General features: G+C 49.1%; 10 protein-coding genes across 10 annotated transcripts; 4 read left to right on the forward strand and 6 right to left on the reverse strand.

The window, feature by feature from the left end:
• Positions 1-832: 832 nt before the first annotated feature.
• On the forward strand, positions 833-1,807 carry An02g12320 (uncharacterized protein; the record flags this gene model as incomplete). Its single annotated transcript, XM_001400323.3, has 3 exons — positions 833-899; positions 970-1,581; positions 1,641-1,807. The coding sequence occupies 3 exons, from the start codon at positions 833-835 to the stop codon at positions 1,805-1,807; spliced, it is 846 nt and encodes a 281-aa protein (XP_001400360.3).
• A 647-nt stretch (positions 1,808-2,454) lies between these two features.
• On the reverse strand, positions 2,455-3,766 carry An02g12330 (uncharacterized protein; the record flags this gene model as incomplete). Its single annotated transcript, XM_001400324.1, has 5 exons — positions 2,455-2,673; positions 2,738-3,087; positions 3,143-3,586; positions 3,638-3,655; positions 3,712-3,766. The coding sequence occupies 5 exons, from the start codon at positions 3,764-3,766 to the stop codon at positions 2,455-2,457; spliced, it is 1,086 nt and encodes a 361-aa protein (XP_001400361.1).
• A 137-nt stretch (positions 3,767-3,903) lies between these two features.
• On the forward strand, positions 3,904-4,463 carry An02g12340 (uncharacterized protein; the record flags this gene model as incomplete). Its single annotated transcript, XM_059746679.1, has 3 exons — positions 3,904-3,961; positions 4,161-4,255; positions 4,344-4,463. 3 exons carry the CDS (start codon positions 3,904-3,906, stop codon positions 4,461-4,463), a joined length of 273 nt encoding a protein of 90 aa, XP_059603524.1.
• A 164-nt stretch (positions 4,464-4,627) lies between these two features.
• Positions 4,628-8,231, reverse strand: An02g12350 (uncharacterized protein; the record flags this gene model as incomplete). The annotated part of the gene is made up of 3 exons (XM_059746680.1): positions 4,628-7,446; positions 7,550-8,078; positions 8,133-8,231. The coding sequence occupies 3 exons, from the start codon at positions 8,229-8,231 to the stop codon at positions 4,628-4,630; spliced, it is 3,447 nt and encodes a 1,148-aa protein (XP_059603525.1).
• An 857-nt stretch (positions 8,232-9,088) lies between these two features.
• Positions 9,089-10,070, reverse strand: An02g12360 (uncharacterized protein; the record flags this gene model as incomplete). Its single annotated transcript, XM_001400327.3, has 4 exons — positions 9,089-9,144; positions 9,239-9,460; positions 9,516-9,912; positions 10,008-10,070. The coding sequence occupies 4 exons, from the start codon at positions 10,068-10,070 to the stop codon at positions 9,089-9,091; spliced, it is 738 nt and encodes a 245-aa protein (XP_001400364.1).
• A 968-nt stretch (positions 10,071-11,038) lies between these two features.
• On the reverse strand, positions 11,039-11,809 carry An02g12370 (hypothetical protein; the record flags this gene model as incomplete). Its single annotated transcript, XM_001400328.1, has 1 exon — positions 11,039-11,809. One exon carries the CDS (start codon positions 11,807-11,809, stop codon positions 11,039-11,041), a length of 771 nt encoding a protein of 256 aa, XP_001400365.1.
• Positions 11,810-12,186: 377 nt separating this feature from the next.
• On the reverse strand, positions 12,187-12,663 carry An02g12380 (uncharacterized protein; the record flags this gene model as incomplete). The annotated part of the gene is made up of 4 exons (XM_059746681.1): positions 12,187-12,244; positions 12,327-12,526; positions 12,572-12,605; positions 12,653-12,663. The coding sequence occupies 4 exons, from the start codon at positions 12,661-12,663 to the stop codon at positions 12,187-12,189; spliced, it is 303 nt and encodes a 100-aa protein (XP_059603526.1).
• A 7-nt stretch (positions 12,664-12,670) lies between these two features.
• On the forward strand, positions 12,671-13,217 carry An02g12390 (uncharacterized protein; the record flags this gene model as incomplete). Its single annotated transcript, XM_001400330.3, has 2 exons — positions 12,671-12,826; positions 12,909-13,217. 2 exons carry the CDS (start codon positions 12,671-12,673, stop codon positions 13,215-13,217), a joined length of 465 nt encoding a protein of 154 aa, XP_001400367.1.
• A 936-nt stretch (positions 13,218-14,153) lies between these two features.
• Positions 14,154-14,768, forward strand: An02g12400 (hypothetical protein; the record flags this gene model as incomplete). Its single annotated transcript, XM_059746682.1, has 5 exons — positions 14,154-14,309; positions 14,363-14,374; positions 14,444-14,455; positions 14,494-14,569; positions 14,731-14,768. The coding sequence occupies 5 exons, from the start codon at positions 14,154-14,156 to the stop codon at positions 14,766-14,768; spliced, it is 294 nt and encodes a 97-aa protein (XP_059603527.1).
• Positions 14,769-15,459: 691 nt separating this feature from the next.
• On the reverse strand, positions 15,460-16,717 carry An02g12410 (uncharacterized protein; the record flags this gene model as incomplete). Its single annotated transcript, XM_059746683.1, is given in 4 exon segments — positions 15,460-15,819; positions 15,876-15,992; positions 16,056-16,566; positions 16,691-16,717. Coding segments are annotated over 4 exon segments (1,015 nt in total), but the record flags the coding sequence as incomplete, so codon positions are not given.
• Between the last annotated feature and the right edge of the window lie 510 nt (positions 16,718-17,227).

The following is a 17,227-nucleotide window of genomic DNA, read 5'->3' on the forward strand; positions in this document are numbered from 1 at the left end:
GTATAGTTGAGGAGTTGTAGTGGAAGCTAAAAGGAGGAATAATCAAGCAGGGCCTGCCACTGCCTTGACGAATGTTATGGCATAGATAATAATCAATCAAGAGGATGAAGCTATACACACACTAGCTAGTTCGGTGAACCTAGTTATGGTCTGATGTAATCCAGGGGAGACACAGACAGACCGAGAGAGGGAGATCTCACGTGCCAGGATCACAATACCGGACGGTAATGGCAATACGAATTTGACTCATTAGAGTCACGTGTCGGGAGCCCGCGATAACAGCGATTCTTTGCCATCGAGTCAGCGCAACAACCAAACTTCGAGATTCAACCAGCTCAAACCACAATCCCTAGAGCAATTTCCTTCATCTCTCGCGAACGCAACAATCAAGCTACCGGAATATATTGTCCTGGTGGGAAGTTGAGAAACGCTCATTCTCTCAGATAATCAAAAGGGCCAGCCCAAATATGGCGGAGACTGTACGTCACACCCCCGTTTTCCCTTTACCGATCGGTTTCCCTCCCACATTTTCTTCATCACATTTCGCCGTGGGACCATCGACTCCCTCCGCTTTTGCTTTCTTGAAGCACCACCTCAACCCCCGTGTTCTTTTCCCTCTATACCCATTACCTGTTGTGCAACGCTCGGACGCGATTTTTGCGGATCGAGCTTCACACTGGTCGACTGTCTTTTAGTGTGTCCCAGCGGTTTTTTTGGGTTTTTAATTTCGCCCCTCCCGCTAACGTGTGTTTGGGCTGGTCCGGATTAGCAGGTTGAACCCGCTCCCCAAAAACAACGCAAGTCGGTCGCATTCAGTGAAGGCGCTGTCATTATGGATACCAACGGCGAAGTGACGGAGGCTGCTCCGGTTGTTGAGAAGCCGGTTGCTGAGACTGAGGGTATATACCTTTCTCCCCTCTCGACTTGTGGATATCAAATTTGATATTGACCTCTACGCATCACCTACAGACAAGGCCGTCGACGAAGTTACCGAACTCTTCAAGGGTCTTTCGAAAAAGAAGAAGAGCAAGAAGCCCAAGGACACCGAGGGCGATGACGAGACCCCCGCCGCCGACGGCGAGTTCGACCCCTCCGCTCTGAAGAAGAAGAAGAAGAAGCCGAAGAAGGTCGACGCGGGCGATTTCGAGGCCAAGCTGGCTGAGGCCGGTGTTGCAGAGAAGGAAGGTGCCGTCGCCGAGGAGAAGGAAGAGGTCGTCCCCGAGGGAGACCACGAAGCTGGAACCGGTATCTGGGCTCACGACGCCGCGCAACCCATCCCGTACTCGCTGCTTGTGTCCCGATTCTTCTCCCTCATTCAGAGCCACCACCCCGATCTGTTGTCCAGCGGTACCAAGTCGTATAAGATCCCGCCGCCCCAGTGTCTGCGTGAAGGTAACCGTCGTACGATTTTCGCCAACATTGCCGATATCTGCAAGCGCATGAAGCGGTCCGATGATCACGTTATGCAGTTCTTGTTCGCCGAATTGGGTACCAGTGGTAGTGTGGACGGTAGCCGTCGTCTGGTTATCAAGGGTCGTTTCCAGCAGAAGCAGATTGAGAACGTCTTGAGAAGATACATCGGTATGTTGCTTTGCTATATGGTTATTTTCTAAATCAATAACGACACTAACGTTGTACAGTCGAATACGTCACCTGCAAGACCTGCCGCAGTCCCGACACCGAGCTCAACAAGGGTGAGAACCGTCTATACTTCGTCACCTGCAACTCTTGCGGTTCTCGTCGTTCCGTCGCCGCCATCAAGACCGGTTTCCGTGGACAGGTCGGCCGCAGAAAGAGACAGGGTTAAGCAGGTTAATGGGATTTTTGTCAAAGGGGGAGAAGGATCCATGGAGGAAACTACCATGGTGTCTTCGGTGGTATCTTCTGGCGCGGTTATGATTTGTTTCCCCCGCCTTTTTCGTATACAAAGACTTCTTTCTTTTTTTCCTTATCCTTTTTGCATTCCATCTCTTATGTGAACATGTGGATGATGAACGTTGTGGATCGATTGATCCGATCTTGGGTTTCGATCTTTCGGTTTAGGGTGCAAGGGATAAAAAAAAGGAAGAGGCGAGAGAGACGAAGTGAAGATTTCTTAGCATGGCATGATAGGTAAATGGATTGGTATGACCTTACTCTGGATTTTCACGTATGCTGGCAGATTGGCAGATGAAGCAGGGTTTATCTCTGGTTTTGACTTAGCCTCGCCTCGAAAAAGCGGCTGAGCCTGCCAGAGTCATGAGAAACTACCCAAAAGAAGTGACAGAAGATATTCAATTTTGTGACTATGCAAAACTTGAAGACGGCTTTGTAGAAAGCACATGAGTAGATACAGATACGTGTCAGGTATATAGCAGGGTAAATATATCAAGCCAAAGCAACCAGAAGAATAAGGAAAACAAGAAAGGATGACAACCCTCGTGAAAAGCCCAGCAGATCGTCACGTCTGCGTCTTTAGCTTTTAGCAATGCTGTTGCCCAAATGGGCAACGAAGGAGGACACATTGCGTGTCTGCATATACACAGTGCCAGGGCCTGTGAATCTACAGGCAAGACCCTCGCCTGCACTCCAGTTAGAGATAATACCACCCGAAGCAACTCGTTCAATCTTGTAGCGGCAATTCCATGCTACCAGATGGCCGTTATTTACGTAGTACGTTTCATCATCGGCGAGCTACAATCACATTAGTTTGGCTCATCACTCGATTTTCAGAGCTAAGGGAGGTAGAATAACATACTTCTTTCTTGACAATCGCTCCGAAGCTCTGCATCCATACCAACCCGGAGCCGGTGAATTTGAACACGATGAAACCTTCGCCGGAGAACACACCCTTCATAAGACCTTGAGTTTTGAAGTTGATGTTAACGCCCACTGTACAAGCAAGAAAGGCGTCCTTCCCTACGGTCCACTCTGTATGGCCGTCCAGACGGATGATAGTGACATCTCCAAGAATAGATGGGGCGAGTAGGAGTTCACCAGGGCCGGTGTATGTTGAACGGGCCAATTGGCCTCCTGCAAGGGCTTTCATCCATCCAAAAGAGAGCGAACCTCTGAGGGACATAGAAGGAGACATCGCGATCATGATTCCTGTCGTATGCAAAACTTAGTCTCATGCAGTGTATAATAAGGCTACGCGACATACCGGGTCTCGCTTGGATGGGACACCCCACCGCCAGCTGAATGGTTAAGAGAGTGTTTGTGTCTCGATGACTGACCCTATAGCTGCCACCGTTGAAAGTCCCTACATCGTCCGCATATGTTGATGTGGCTCCTACGAAGTGTTTTGGGGCAATTCGGCTGGCAAGAGTCGCATCTGTATGCGCTCGTGTGAGACCTGGCCCTGGTGTTGGTGCTTGCTGGGCTTCCGATGAACTAAACATAGCCGAGTTGGCAGAAAATGATCCAGCATTCTCAGCTGCATAAACAGCCTTCTCATTTATCGGCGGGGTTGGCGGGCCTTGTGGAGAAGAGATTGGTGAAACATCAGCCTTGTCCTCGTGTGAAGATATAGGCTGCTGTGGAGGCGGAGGAAAGCTGAAGTTTGGAGGAGGAATGTTCGGAGGGGTCTGGGATGGAGGTTGATATGCTAGAGATTATCAGCTAGACGCAAGATATCAATTTATCTGTGGTACCATACCGGCGCCATTTGGTGGAGCTATATAATGAGCTGTTTAGTATTGAGCGGCAATAATGCATGAAAGGGTTACCCACGAGGAAAAGTAGGCGCTTGGCTTGGAGGTGGTGGATAAACAACTTGTTCAGACATCTTTCGCTCAGTCAATTACTGCTGCTAGGTCTATACTAGCTGTGAGTGAACGGCTCAATCTGTCTTCCGCATTTACCGGGGCTTGGATCGCAATGAACGATGTTTGATATAGATACAGAGAGAAACTTACTCTGAAAATGGATTGCTGGGAATCCTTGGCCCCAAAGCTGGACGTGCGAAACGGAGATACTTCAAGTAAAGAGAAAGAGCAGCGGTATTTAGAGATTCTTTTCTAGCTGCAAGGAATTCAAAAGACAGCAATATAATTGTAGATCGTTCAGTGCATTGACTAACGAAGAAAGAAAATCCAAGGCACTTAGAAAAAGCCGAAAGAACTGGGAGCAGAAACTCCCAGTTTAAATTATTGGGAGCAAGCATGGCTGTCGGCGATGAGGAGATGGATCGGGAGGAGCTCTGGTCGCAAACCAAGCAGAGCTACTGCATGGTGATCGCCGTGGGCGCTTAGAGAAGGCCTCTGATAGCCTCGACGTGTGACACTCGAGGGGGGCAGCCGGCGCTAACAAATGCCATTGGCTGGCGGATTAGTGCGTCGGAATAAGTCAAGACCCAATCCCAGGTGAAGTCCAGAGAAGGCATTCGTGTCTGTCAGAGCAATGAGGGGAAGAACTGGGGGTGGAGAGCAGATTGGTGCTTGGCCCTCACGATACGCGCCTTCCCAACTCTTGTGTGGCTGTAAAGCAACATCACTTCGGCAGAGCGACCGAGGACATCATGAAAGCATATTAAATACCAAAGCCTTATCCGTACTTGGCAGTGTAATGGGAAATTATGCCTGTGTATTGCGAGAGTATTGTGCTTTTTTCATGCCCTTGACCCTGAGTATAGCCTCTTCTCGCAAGTCTATGTACTCGTCTGCGAGTTTCCGGCCATAGATGCGGCTTCCAAGAGAGCTAAAATATCTAAGCGGTTTCTTTGATGGGCCTCGTCAAGAGCATTCATGCCGTTATTGTCCGTTTGATAAATATCGGCCTTATTATCCAGCAATAGGCGGATGATATCCACTGACGCGTAGTTGTACACAGCCAAAGTTAATGGTGTGCAGCCGCAATCATCTTGAACGTTAACTCTTGCTCCATAGTTTAAGAGCAACTCGACCATTTCTTTTTGATTATCCGATGAAGCATGAGTTAGAGGTGTCCTGCCATCTCCTGCGACATTATCAATGTATCCACCTCTGTCGAGAAGCAGACGTACGATGGCCAATTGATCGTGGCGAACAGCAAGGTGTAGAACACTAAAACCTTGCCTGTCTTGACGGTCGATCTTTGCTCCGTGATCAAGGAGCAAACGAGTAATGCGCTCATCCCCCTGACCGGCAGATATACCGAGTGGGGCTATACCGCTGGACTTTATGCCCAGGTCTGCATCTGCTCCGTTGGCTAGCAGTCTCCTTGTTGCCTCAAACTCCTGGTTTGCGACGAGCTCATACAAGGCCGTATATCCTTCATATTCCTGATTGTTGATGTTTGCACCGTGCCGGATGAGTGTTTGTATTGCTGAGTCTGCTCCGCATCTTGCTGCGAATACGAAAGCCTTCTGTGCCATCGCCCCGTAGTGCTGCCCAACCTCAGCCCATTTGACTAAGAGCCAGTGACAGATAGCAAGTTGACCATTTTGAATGACCCATTCAAGACAGAGTTGGTCCTCACATCCAGGAACCTGTCTCTCGAACATGATGTCCGCTCCGTGAGTGAGCCATCCCAATATGGTTTGCTCAGCACACTTCTTTTTATTCTGCTCGTCATCACAACCAGGAACTGGTAAGCCTAAGTCTTCAAAGTTAGCTACAGACTCAATAGATGCCTTCATCTGGTGTCTGTCGACTTTATTGTTAGAAATGTGCCATGTAATATACCCGAGCTGCCGAGAAAATTCGCTCCACCAAGCCTGCTGGTGACGGGACTTCATCCAGTCCACCGGTCGAACGCTTTTTATACCATTGAAATATGTCAACCTGAGATCACCCTGTAGGAGAGAGAGCAACACGTCTAGTCCTTCCTTTCGGACTGCATCCTCAATATGTTGAATTGCACGCTGACAGAGGTAGCCAAGCTCATAGACAGAACGCTCGAACTCTTGGCCTTCAGAACGCTCACAGAGCCATCGAACAATGGCAAAAGCTTCTGACCATTCATCATTCGAAATGAACCTCTCAATCTGCGCCCTCACCCTGTGCGAGTCTGCCGCAAGCTCTGGTAGAAGCTTTCGAGCTTTCAAGACCGGAACGATGCATAGTAGGGCATCTTCTCTTGAACCAAGGTTTCCTGACTCAAAACAAGCCACTAACTCGTCGATGCGGCTGCTGTATGCGATATAGCCGTTTTGTGAGCCTGAACGCACATCCACGTCGCTGCCAATTGTTTCAAAGTCTTGAAGGACGCTCCTGAGGAAGTGAATGTAAATATCCTGAGCAGCCATGGTTTCCAGATTATTCTGCGTTTTCACGACAAGTATTTCCTTGTTGCCAGGATTCTTATCGGAATAGAGCCCGAAGAGTTCGCTGCCAAATGACACGGTCTTGGATGAAGCCATCCTCGCGTCCGTATGGCGGTAAATCCATTTGTGGAAATAAAGGTCTGTTTCTTCTGCCATGGCCTCCGACTTGGTCAATCCTACAGCGCGATCAAGCCCGGTCTGGAGCCATTTCGAATCTGACCTCAAAAGTGACCAAGTCCATAGCCCTAGCACTGCCTCGAGCTCGGTCTCATCAATTTTCCATAACAGCGTATCTTCCGATCTATGGAGCTTGATGGTGTAGGTTTCCAGCGCAGGATTGAAAACGCCTTTGTTGAGAGATTGGCAGGTGAGCATGAGGTCGAAGCTAACGGTATCCCCAGTCACGTCCTTCCAACCTGATAACAAGTCCATCGTTCTTTCTATCGTGTCCGCCAGCTTCTGGGCTCTCTGCCTGATTGGCAGACCATTCCAAGCTAAGCTAGACTCTTTGTCGGGGTTAGATGTAAGGCGGGCTAGTTGAGCCCTTGTCGTTATAAGTTTCGTTCCAAGACCGGGTGTCTTACTTGGAGTCTGTGTTGATGCAGCAGCTGACGAAGTTGTCGACTGAGCTCGAGATCTATGTGGCTGGCTCGAGACCAAACCAAATGATCTGACTTGCTCAAGATGGAACGCGAAGCAGTCAAGCTCTTGCTCATTATAAGACACAAGATGACGTTCTTGAGCTGTTAGGCGGTTCTCGTCTGACCCGGACCTCTTGGTCCGAAGGCAGGCTCTGACGATGGACATTAGGAGAGTAGCGCCCATTTCTGCCAGAACCACAGAGGCATGCAGTCCTCGGATACCGACAAACTGGATGACAAACCCAATAAGGGTAATAACCACAGTAAACATCAGCAAGGGACCTTTTCCAAAAATTTCAGGGCTCCTGACTGATTTAATATACAAGAGGTCTTCAGTCGCCTTGGAATTAGGTCCCTCGCTGACACCAAGAAAAGCGCCGAAGACCTGGTCACCGACATCCTGCCCACCGGGCTGTAACCAGTAAATCTTGCTGGGTTTTGCAGGTCTAATGTAGCATTCGGTGGATGAGCGCTCAATGATGAAGGCGCACAGGAACATTCCGATGCAGAGAAAGATAGACCCAAGGGAAAACAGCGGAAAAGCATAGCTGACGACAAGGCTTCCGTCTTTCCTGAATTGTACTGGGAAGAGGTATACAGTTATTGCAGCGTATACAATGACCCCTGACATGATTTGTCAACATAGGCCACATGCAGTACCAAAAACGTGCCAGCGTCAACTCACCAACTTGCAGGCCTAGCCCCAATACCGCAGCAGCATAGAACCAGCCCTGGCTGCTTTTCTCAATTCCTTTGTTCAATGACAGATTCGGGATGTCGAGCTCAGGCAAATATTCCTTCTCATCGAGAATCCAACTTCCTTTGCCCGCCAACCAAGCGCCCTCACGGAGGGCATCGCGTAGAGTCCCAATCCGATAGGAGCGCTCCTTCGTCTGAGGATCTGTCTCCTCCCAGGCAATAACCTCTAGCAACCGAGGTCTTCCAAATACTCTAGAGATTCCTCCATTGTTAAACATCTCCGCGGTTGTCTCAGAAACACAAGACAAGAGCTCATTTTCAGCTTCACCAGGGCCCTCTTGAGCCCTTCCTATGAACGCGCGAAGAGACGAGTTCCCGGAAACACGAATGACGGAAACCACAGCCGTCAAGATCCCCAAAGGGGCCACAGAGAAGAGGAAGTTATCTAGGATACTGGTTGATTCAGACAAGAACTGCTTGCTAAGTCGTTCACCAAAAAGGGATATTAGAGGCGCCTAGAATCACAATGTCACCAAAATGCCCCAAAATATGTCTGAAAGAGGAAATACCAAGTCTGTAGCAAGGTCGTCTGCAAAGTCATCCCAGCCGGTGGCCAAAGCACCGGGAAGTAATGATAGTATAGCAATAAGCGATAGATGCCACACCATGGTGAGGCACGCGGTATGACAGGCAGTCTGACAAGAAAGTTTAAAATCGTGCCTCTAAATCATCGGTGTGAAAAGGATATAGCTGGATCAAATACATTTGCTATATTTACTAACATCTAACCCTCCGGGATTGCTGCAGCTCAGCCTTGTCGCCTGTTCACAGCCCCGCGCGGACTCGATCGAAACACCAGCTCATCTTGCATCCCGGCGGTTCGAGCAATGTCTTTGAATCGTTGTTCAACGAATCGCAAATGAGAATTGAGTGAACACCAAGTAACTAAACGCCCTTGTTATGCATAAGGGTTGTAGGCCGTCTGTAAGTGGACACTTCGTTGTGGCGCATCATAATCGTCGGCGCTAACAGGAGTCGATCGTCGTTTCTCATGCCGGAGCGAGGGGAGATTGACTCGCCCTTAGAGGCTTAACGTTGTAGAATACCGTTAAAGCGATCGAAGCTCTAGCGCTGAGATCACCGGAAGAACAATGAATAAAGGCGGGAAATAAAAATATTCGGGGTCTACTGTGATATCTTCCATGGCGGACTATGGAGCGGTAAAGCCGCAATCGAGGACAGATACAGATACGTTATGAACAACCTCTGTCCGTAGTTGGAAAGACACATCCCAATTACTTCTAAGACTAGAATGCTTTCACCATTAACACAAGTAGTCTGCGACGCGCTATCCCAACTGACCCGAACTAAACGGTTTTGCCGATAATAATGAAATGAAAAGTGAACCACCAACGCCATTCCCATGAGCAAATGAGGGTAAGCGAAAGAAACATCAAATGGCGCCTTTCTGGCCTGCACTTAAACGAGAACTGTAAAGAAAACAATGTTTCGTCTGCCTGAGCACCTAGAAGATGCTGTTGACAATGTTCGAACCCATCGTAGCACCGGCACCGAAGATAGCTAGACGTGATTATCAGTAAAATTGACCGTATATTTAATGACGTTCGGCGCATCAATCTATATGGCGATCGAATGCGCATCGCTTTAAACGTACCGGCATTGCCCATCTTCTTGCCAAACTTCTTGCCCTGCTCCTCGAACTTGGACTTCTTGCCCTCTTCACCAGGGGGCGTCGAACCACTCTGGCTGACTTCCAGAGGCATGTTTCCATAGTTGGTCGGGGGAGGAGACGAAACGGCCTTTTCGTTCAGCACGTTCACATAGCTCCGAGGGAAGATACCCTCGAGGTTGGTGCGCTCATTACGACCACGCCACCCTATAAACAGCGGTTAGCAAGGGAGGCTGCACACAAGGGGTATTGACAGCCTTACAGTCGGCATTCATGTGTTCCAAGACTTGAATACGATCGTGTGGTTGCAGAGCCAAGTCTCCGGGGTCCGTCGGAGTGTAGGCATAGAGCGCTGAAGCGATAGACAGTACCGGTGGAGCTTGGGGATAAGCAGGTGGCGGAACAGGCGGGGTTGAGTACTGCTGCGGAGGAGGCTGCTGATAAGTGGCCTTCTCGTTCAAGGTGGTGTTTGCAAACTGGTTCGTAGGAGGAGAGTATGGGGCAGGGGGCTGCTGGGCGACGACAGGTGGTTGTTGCACTGGTGGCTGCTGCTGAGGCACGGGGGCTCTGCTGCGTTCATCGTCCCTTGGTAGTTGCGATAGAATGGATGAGAGCTGTTGCGGAGTAATGACTGATGCGTCTGCGAGAAACTCAAGTTCCTAGTGGACCGAAGGATGTCAGCAAGGTGCATAATTGAAGATCAGCTCGAGCAACTCCGTTTACTGAGCGATGCTGACAGGGGAGGGCATCCTACCGATCGGACGTTGCGGAGCGACCGGTTGGTCATAGCCGAGAAGAAGTCGGACTGGGACGCCATGCTCATGGAGTGGATAGAACGGAAAAGCACACAACAAGAAGGTATCAAACTTTTGCAGATATGCAGATCAAACGAAGACAGTGAAAGACAGGGTTGAAAGAATGAGACAGAGAGACGGATGGGATGGAGCGAGTGGACGGAGGCAATCGATAATGAATGAATAATAATGTAACGGCATGGCAGGCCCGCCAGTTGGTTCTCCCTCTACTTACTAGTCAGTTGGTACCTGAGGCCCCCAGTTCTGGTGGTGGGTTGCGGGCCGCTAATTGGCTCCGAGAATTTAGTCGGTCTTGTCATTTCAGGCATCACCATATCACAGGCGCCCTTTTGAGACATTGGTCCCTGACTGGGTTTCGGTTGAAGAATCCACATTGTCTAGTTTTCCAGGGTGATGATCGGAGCTTATACTAACACTGTATGCCTTGTATATTTAACAGCGAGAGGAGAATTTGGCCCTTACGAATCTTTGCCACAGGCATTCCCCGGCTATCCGGAGTATTACTTAGGAATGAACAAGACACCTGTCGCTAAATACGACCCTTCGAGACCTACTCCTAATAAGGGGCAGCTCTTTTAAGTGGGGCTTGAAATTTCTCCGCTTAGTGATTGACATATAGTCGTACTCGTATGTGCTTGATGTCAAGATCAGACTGCATTGCGATCTGATTCCCACAATGTCTCTCCTTACCGAATACACTATGGTCTACGGGGCTGGGATGGGTTGCCCAAATGATCCGTTCTGAAAATCAGCTTATACCCGAGTGTCTACTGAGCGTGGAGATTGTTCTTATGAAGCCTGAGCGCCTTTGATAAACAAAGCAACCTGAATCGCAACTAAATCAATGCTGGCAGCAAGGAAACCCATCAAACGCCTACCATCTTGCACTGCAGCAAATCAGCAGCCCAATCAATGACAGAAACCAGATTAAGCAAGGAAAAATACCTCCAAGCAGCCTCTTACTTTCTTCTTAGTTATCGCCAACGTATGAGCTGTGGTAATATTCCGCAATATTCGATGCCAGTTCGGGATCAAGGGCTTTGAGGCGTGAGTCTGGTCGGTAGAATCCTCGATAACGCATGCAGCAGCCACATTCGGCAGTACAGTGGCCATGAAATCCAATCATTTCCTTCTGGCCGCCCTCGGGCAAGAGATAGTGCCGCAGAGGTCTCTCACAGCATCTACATCTGCGACCGCAACAGCCACCAAGCGAGGCGCACATGAGCTTGTCCTCCTCCCATGCCAAAGTTTGGCCCTCTTCGTTTCTGTGATGCTGAAGGAAGTCAAACTCGTCGATGATAGGACCAGATGGTTTGTCAAGGGTCAACGCTTTCCATGCCTTCTGGCACCGGTAGTAATGCTCTTCTGCAAGGGAGACTTGACGTTTCGGATCCGCGGGCCCCGGGACATGCTGGAAGGGATTTTCTGGCTCAATACCACGTCTGTATTTGACCCTTTCCAGACAGTTAATCCGCTGCAGGAGGGCGAACTGTAGCTCCTCGTTCTCCTTGTAGCGCTTGATCCAGTCTTTTTGGATGTTGCACTTGCTTGGCCTATGCTTCTCATATAATCTTGCCCTGTCATAGAGACGACGTCTGAGATTGTAGCGTTCGTCTTTGATCACCCGGAGCCAGATAGGCCTGAGTATATCTGACATTAGATCAAAGGGTCTGTGGATAGTCTCCTTCAGCATCAGCGACGCATGTGACTCGCAAGTCGGAGAGAGCTTGTGGGTGGTCATCTTTGATGGCGTCCTCTGCTTTCCCTTGATTTTCGTTGATTGTTTTTCGAAAGTTAAGTCTGGCAGTCAAGAGAATCCTTCTGCCAGACATTATATTTACGTATACTGACGTAGTAGAAACAGCGTCAGGATGAGGACATGGTGTGTGCTGGACCACGGAATCATAGTTCATCAGTATATTGGGTTGGACAAATAACGCTGAGCATGTATATGTCTTTACACACTATAAAAGCCAGCGAACGCCAATAAAATAGGGCATATTGATGTGAAAATATGACACCAGTTAAAAGCAGTGTATTGATTTTATCTCTCTTCACCTCGGACCTATACTACCGTATACAAGACTCAACTTACTTCCAGATATAGTAATATACACCCTATGGACGAACCAGCACAATAATTACAGCCAAACAACACCACCCAAATGGCATATTCCTAATCAGCACTAAGCACAAATACCACTGTCATCACAGCATAATCAATAAGAATCCCAGACAACCGACTCACTCTGACTCACCTTACACAAACCCCCAAGCAAAGCGCAGCCCAGAACCTCAGCCAACAATCGGGCAACGTACGGGGAAAGATTGGCCGATCCATGATGTCAGCAGCCCTAACCCAAAGCGGACTAGCGCATACCGCCCCTCTGACTCCGCCATCCCAGGGCTCGAGAAGCTTCCGTGGCGTCGATATAAATTCAGCGGGCCTTGAACATCCCTCCTTACGACACACCTCACGCGATCGATTTTGACACTCACGCACCGCCACCCTCACATCCTCCACCCACACCACACCCCTTAATCAACCCACCATCACCGCTAGAACGTCTATCTCATCACCGACTTCTCATCCATCTTCAAAATGAGCGACTGGGACTCTGTTACGCGCATTGGAGCCAGGCACACTGGTGGCCCTGCCACCCGCGAGACCGTCGTCAAGGGTAAGAGCGCCTTGAACGCCGCCCAGCGTAACGGTCTCGTTATCGGTACTGAGAAGAAGTATGCTACTGGTAACGCTGTAAGTTTAACCATATAATTCGCCCCTGGGGTTGGTTTCGAGAAGCAGTGAGAGCGGGGTATGCTAACACACCATATAACAGGCCGGACGCTCCGGTGCCCCCGAAGGCCAGCACCTGACCAAGGTCGACCGCAGCGACGACATCGTCAAGCCCAAGACCGTTGGCTACCAGGTGGCCGATGCGATCAAGAAGCGCCGAAACGAGGACGGCTACAAGATGACTCAGAAGGAACTCGCCACCAAGTGCAACACCACCATCACTGTTGTTCAGGACTTCGAGCGCGGTACTGCTGCTCCGGACCAGAAGGTCCTCAGTGCCATGGAGCGCGTGCTGAACGTTAAGCTGAGGGGTACGGGCATCGGGCAGGAGAAGTTCCCTAAGAAGAAGTAAAATGATCGGGGGTGAGCCCGCGGCTTTTTCTTGGGGGAAATGGGGAGTGAAAACTGATGATTGATTGAAAATGCTTTTTTTTTCCATCACACCTTTTTACTCTTTCAACGGCTTTTTCTTATGGTTTTATTTGGTCACGCCCCGGGTTTACTTACGACCTCTTTCTTTTTCTTTTTCGAGAGACTTTTTCGGATGTTACGTTATGAATGAGATCCCATGATTCTTTACTTCTTTATCCCCCGTTCCCCGCTGTTTGTGGTTCTGCTGGTCGGAAGAGCGCTGGCCTGGTATTCGTTTATGTGGGGAGTGATATGTGGTCTTCTCTGGGGAAGATGAAAAGTGAAAGAAAAGATCATACATATTGATAGAAATGTGCAGTTTGCGGGTATTCGTGTTCCTAGAGTATTATTTGGTACTCGAGAGATAGAACATTGAGCTGTACGTTGAGCACGGATCAATTGTCTAATATAAACAAAATACTAAAACGTGATACTACAAAGTCGCCCGAAACTGGATACCTTAATGTAGATCGACAAGTGTCAGCCAGTACTTGGTATGTGACTAGCTTGAAATGGAATATGGCATGAGACATCAAACAAATAGTAAATAATCCTGCTCAAAACAGACCAGAATAACCATCCTTATCGTTCTATGTACAAGCTACAAAGGTTGCTAAAGCCTGCCAGTCAAACTCAATTTTACTACCAACTAGCTATCTACCCAACTTTAAACCTGATAAACTCCCTCAAATTGAACCCCTTTTACACTATCATCCCTTAATATGCGCTTTGAAGTTGTATTCTGTGCCATCAGCACCTTTTGTTTTACTTCCTCTTAGCCAATGTCGGCCGCTTGATCTTAGCTGCAGTCATTGAGAGCCTTCTACGTTTCATAGATCAGGCTCACGCCAAAGACCAAAGCGTCTACCCCAATGAGATGATAGCAAAATTAGATGGCGCCTGCTCCCTGATCGAATCCTCGAGCGCTTTCGAACACCAAAAGAAAGACCAGCAATGCCACGACTTTGAGCAAGAAGGCAAGACAATTGACCGTCGTCAGGTAGCCACTGACGATTTACTCAACTCTCTTCTGGTATGTTACATGCTCCATTGATATGTATTGTCAACTGACATCACATCCTCTAGGAATTCCTCTCGGTAAGTAGGCACTTAACGTCTTCGCCAGAGCTGAATTGTTCTGTACTGATCACTGCGATTCGGTTCCAGGAATTACTTTCTGTAAGTGAATACATAAAGCCCATTACCGGTTCGATTAGAGTCTAACCATCTCTTTCAGCAAGCTTAAAGCCCGTAGTAGGCAAGCGATCGTCCAAGATGCTTCCTGCTCTTTCGGTACGTTTCATGTTCTATCAAGATGCATGGTGAACTGATATACCCTATACTTTTGTTGGTAAGTACGTCTGAGGATTTGGCGGGACAATCAGTACTGATTGTCGTGCTCATTTTTCAGAGCCTTCTGAATATGAGTGAACAGAGTATCTGATGTGTATCAGGTTCGGGATTTACATCTTATTTTGTGTTGAGTTTCTAGTTTGTATTCTTGATAAGGCATCATGACTACAGGATGCCGTCTTTCGTGTATGGAAGTATCTGGTAGCTTTCACTCCGCTGCAGCTTAGGTACTTGAACTGGTGTGGAATGAGAGCAGTTCTAATGCTGATATGATGAATCTTGACCTCAGCGAAGCGGGCGACGTCATGGGTAGTAGTTGTTCGACCAGAAAAGCTCATTACAATACAGCCTTTTTCCCATATAGGATAGCGCCTGGGCATTTAGGGTCGAAACCAGCTCGTTATATGTATAATATAATGTGGAATATGGTTGCGGATGGCTCTGTACATTTATGTTCATGAGAACCAGCCACTAATAATAGCGTGAACTTGAAAGAGGAAATGAAGCAATGTAGTTTCTTTTATTAGGACACAAGAAAGCGACCAGAAAAGCAAATGGTACCAACTCCGACTTTATCATGGTTAAGAAATGATGAAAAAGAACTCATGCCCTGAATCGCCCCGAGGTCTCTTTCTCGTACCGCCGTGCTGCCTGTCCTTGCTACTTTTGGTTTCTTTTGTAGTAAGTAAAGGAGAAAAATGATATCATTCTTCGCCTCATGAACACATACACACACGATGGCGTGTTTTAAAACTGGTAGGTAGGTAAGATAGGGGAGGAAAAAAACTAGAAAAACTCTTGCAAAACTTTCGTCACACTCGCTTCACACTTCACTTCCTCAGCTGCTCGCGCTCGACCTCGTACATGAAGTCGAAGTAGGGCTTGTCGAAGTGGTGCACACGGACGTAACCGTCCTCACCTCCAGAGGCGTAGGCAGTACCGGCGGGGTGGATGTGAACCGTGTTGAGGGGACCGAAATGACCACGGACACGACCGATCTCGTCCTCGAAGACCTTGTGGTAGAAACGAGCCTCGAACTTACCCTGGCGGGCCGAGGTCGTGGTGACATCCATGGCGGCCTGACCACCTCCCAGGATCACGTAGTCCTTCTTGGGCGTAATGGTGGCGCTGTTCAGGGGAGTGTCGGCAACATAGGTTTTGAGGATGGCGAGGTTACGGGTAGACATGAGCTGGGTTGAGTTAGCATTTAAAATCGTTTGACATGCATAGTAGCAGGCTTATGTACCTTGGCGGACTTGTCCTTGGAGGCAGTGATGAAGTAGGTGCGGTCGGCGGAGAACTGGATGTCGTTGATCTGGTGGTCGAACTCGTGGGCCTGGACGTTCTCCAGCTGCTCACCGGTCTGTCATCACCCAGTTAGCATCTAGCCCCAAATGCATAACAAAACACAAGCATTTCTCCGCACCTTTCCATCGTACTGGCTGACACTGCCGTCTTCGTGACCAGCAATGATGTACTTGCCCATGTAACTCCAGCCCGCAACCGTTGCCTTGCTCTCTGTGCAGGTGATGCGCAAGCTAGGCTCCTCAGCCTGCTCCGTCAAGTTCTCGCCGTAGTTGATATCCAACACCGCAATGGTACCCAAGAAACCCCATACGCTTCTCCGTCACAGGCCAACAGTCTGCTTCCATCGGGGGGTGAACTCGAACCCGCTTGACGGCCGTAGGGAAGTCCCACACCTTGATGCACTCGCCGGTCTTCACGTTCCATAGTCGCACGGTGTTGTCTGCCGAACCGGTTGCCAGAATCTGAGTGTTCGGGCTCACATCGACCGTCCAGATAGCACCCTGGTGTCCATTGTAGGTACCGAGTCGCTCGCCGTTGGCCGACCACCAGGCGCACACAATTTTATCCTTAGCCACGGAGAAGATAAGATCGCCATCGCGGTTGAACTTGATTTGGTTCAGAGACCGTTCCTATTAAGCAAAAAATCAATCAGCGACCCGTCCTTATTCCCTTTTATTTCCCGATTTTCATATCATGTTCCTAGCTCCTGGGCGACCATCATCGCGTTCGGGGGTGGGTATAGGCGAAACGCACATGGCCGGAGAGCAAAATAGGCCGCATTTTGGGCCGATCAAGCTGTGAATCTGGGTAAGGCGACGGAGGGAGAGAAGATGCTGAATCAGAGGTATATGTCCTCTGTAACCGGAGTCGACTAAGACTTGCGAGATGAGGCGGAAATCCTTGCGGGGTGCTGGCGGGCTCACGTTGTCGGCGTCGTCAGACTAGTTTGAATTTCATCGCACAGTCCGGGCTTGCCCGCCAAGACTTTCCTGTTCGAGCCTGTTCTGTATGAAACGATCCATACCGGATACAGGGTTCTTCCGTTGCGATAATACACATCATGTGATCTGACCAAGCCCTGAAGTCTTCCTACCAATCGGGGTTGGAAAAACGTGATGAGCTGACCGCCAACTGCGCGCTATACCAAATGCAAACATATGGCGTTCCGAAACTCCGAAGCATCTGAAAGTTGCGGCTCGCGGGAAACTTTGTCTTGTGAAAAACAGCAGAACAATGGTAAAGGAGGAGGCATTGAGGATCGCAAAAGGAACATTTTCACCCACTAGAACT

The sequence above is a fragment of the Aspergillus niger genome (genome assembly GCF_000002855.4).
Source record: "Aspergillus niger supercontig An02".
Classification (NCBI taxonomy): domain Eukaryota; kingdom Fungi; phylum Ascomycota; class Eurotiomycetes; order Eurotiales; family Aspergillaceae; genus Aspergillus; species Aspergillus niger.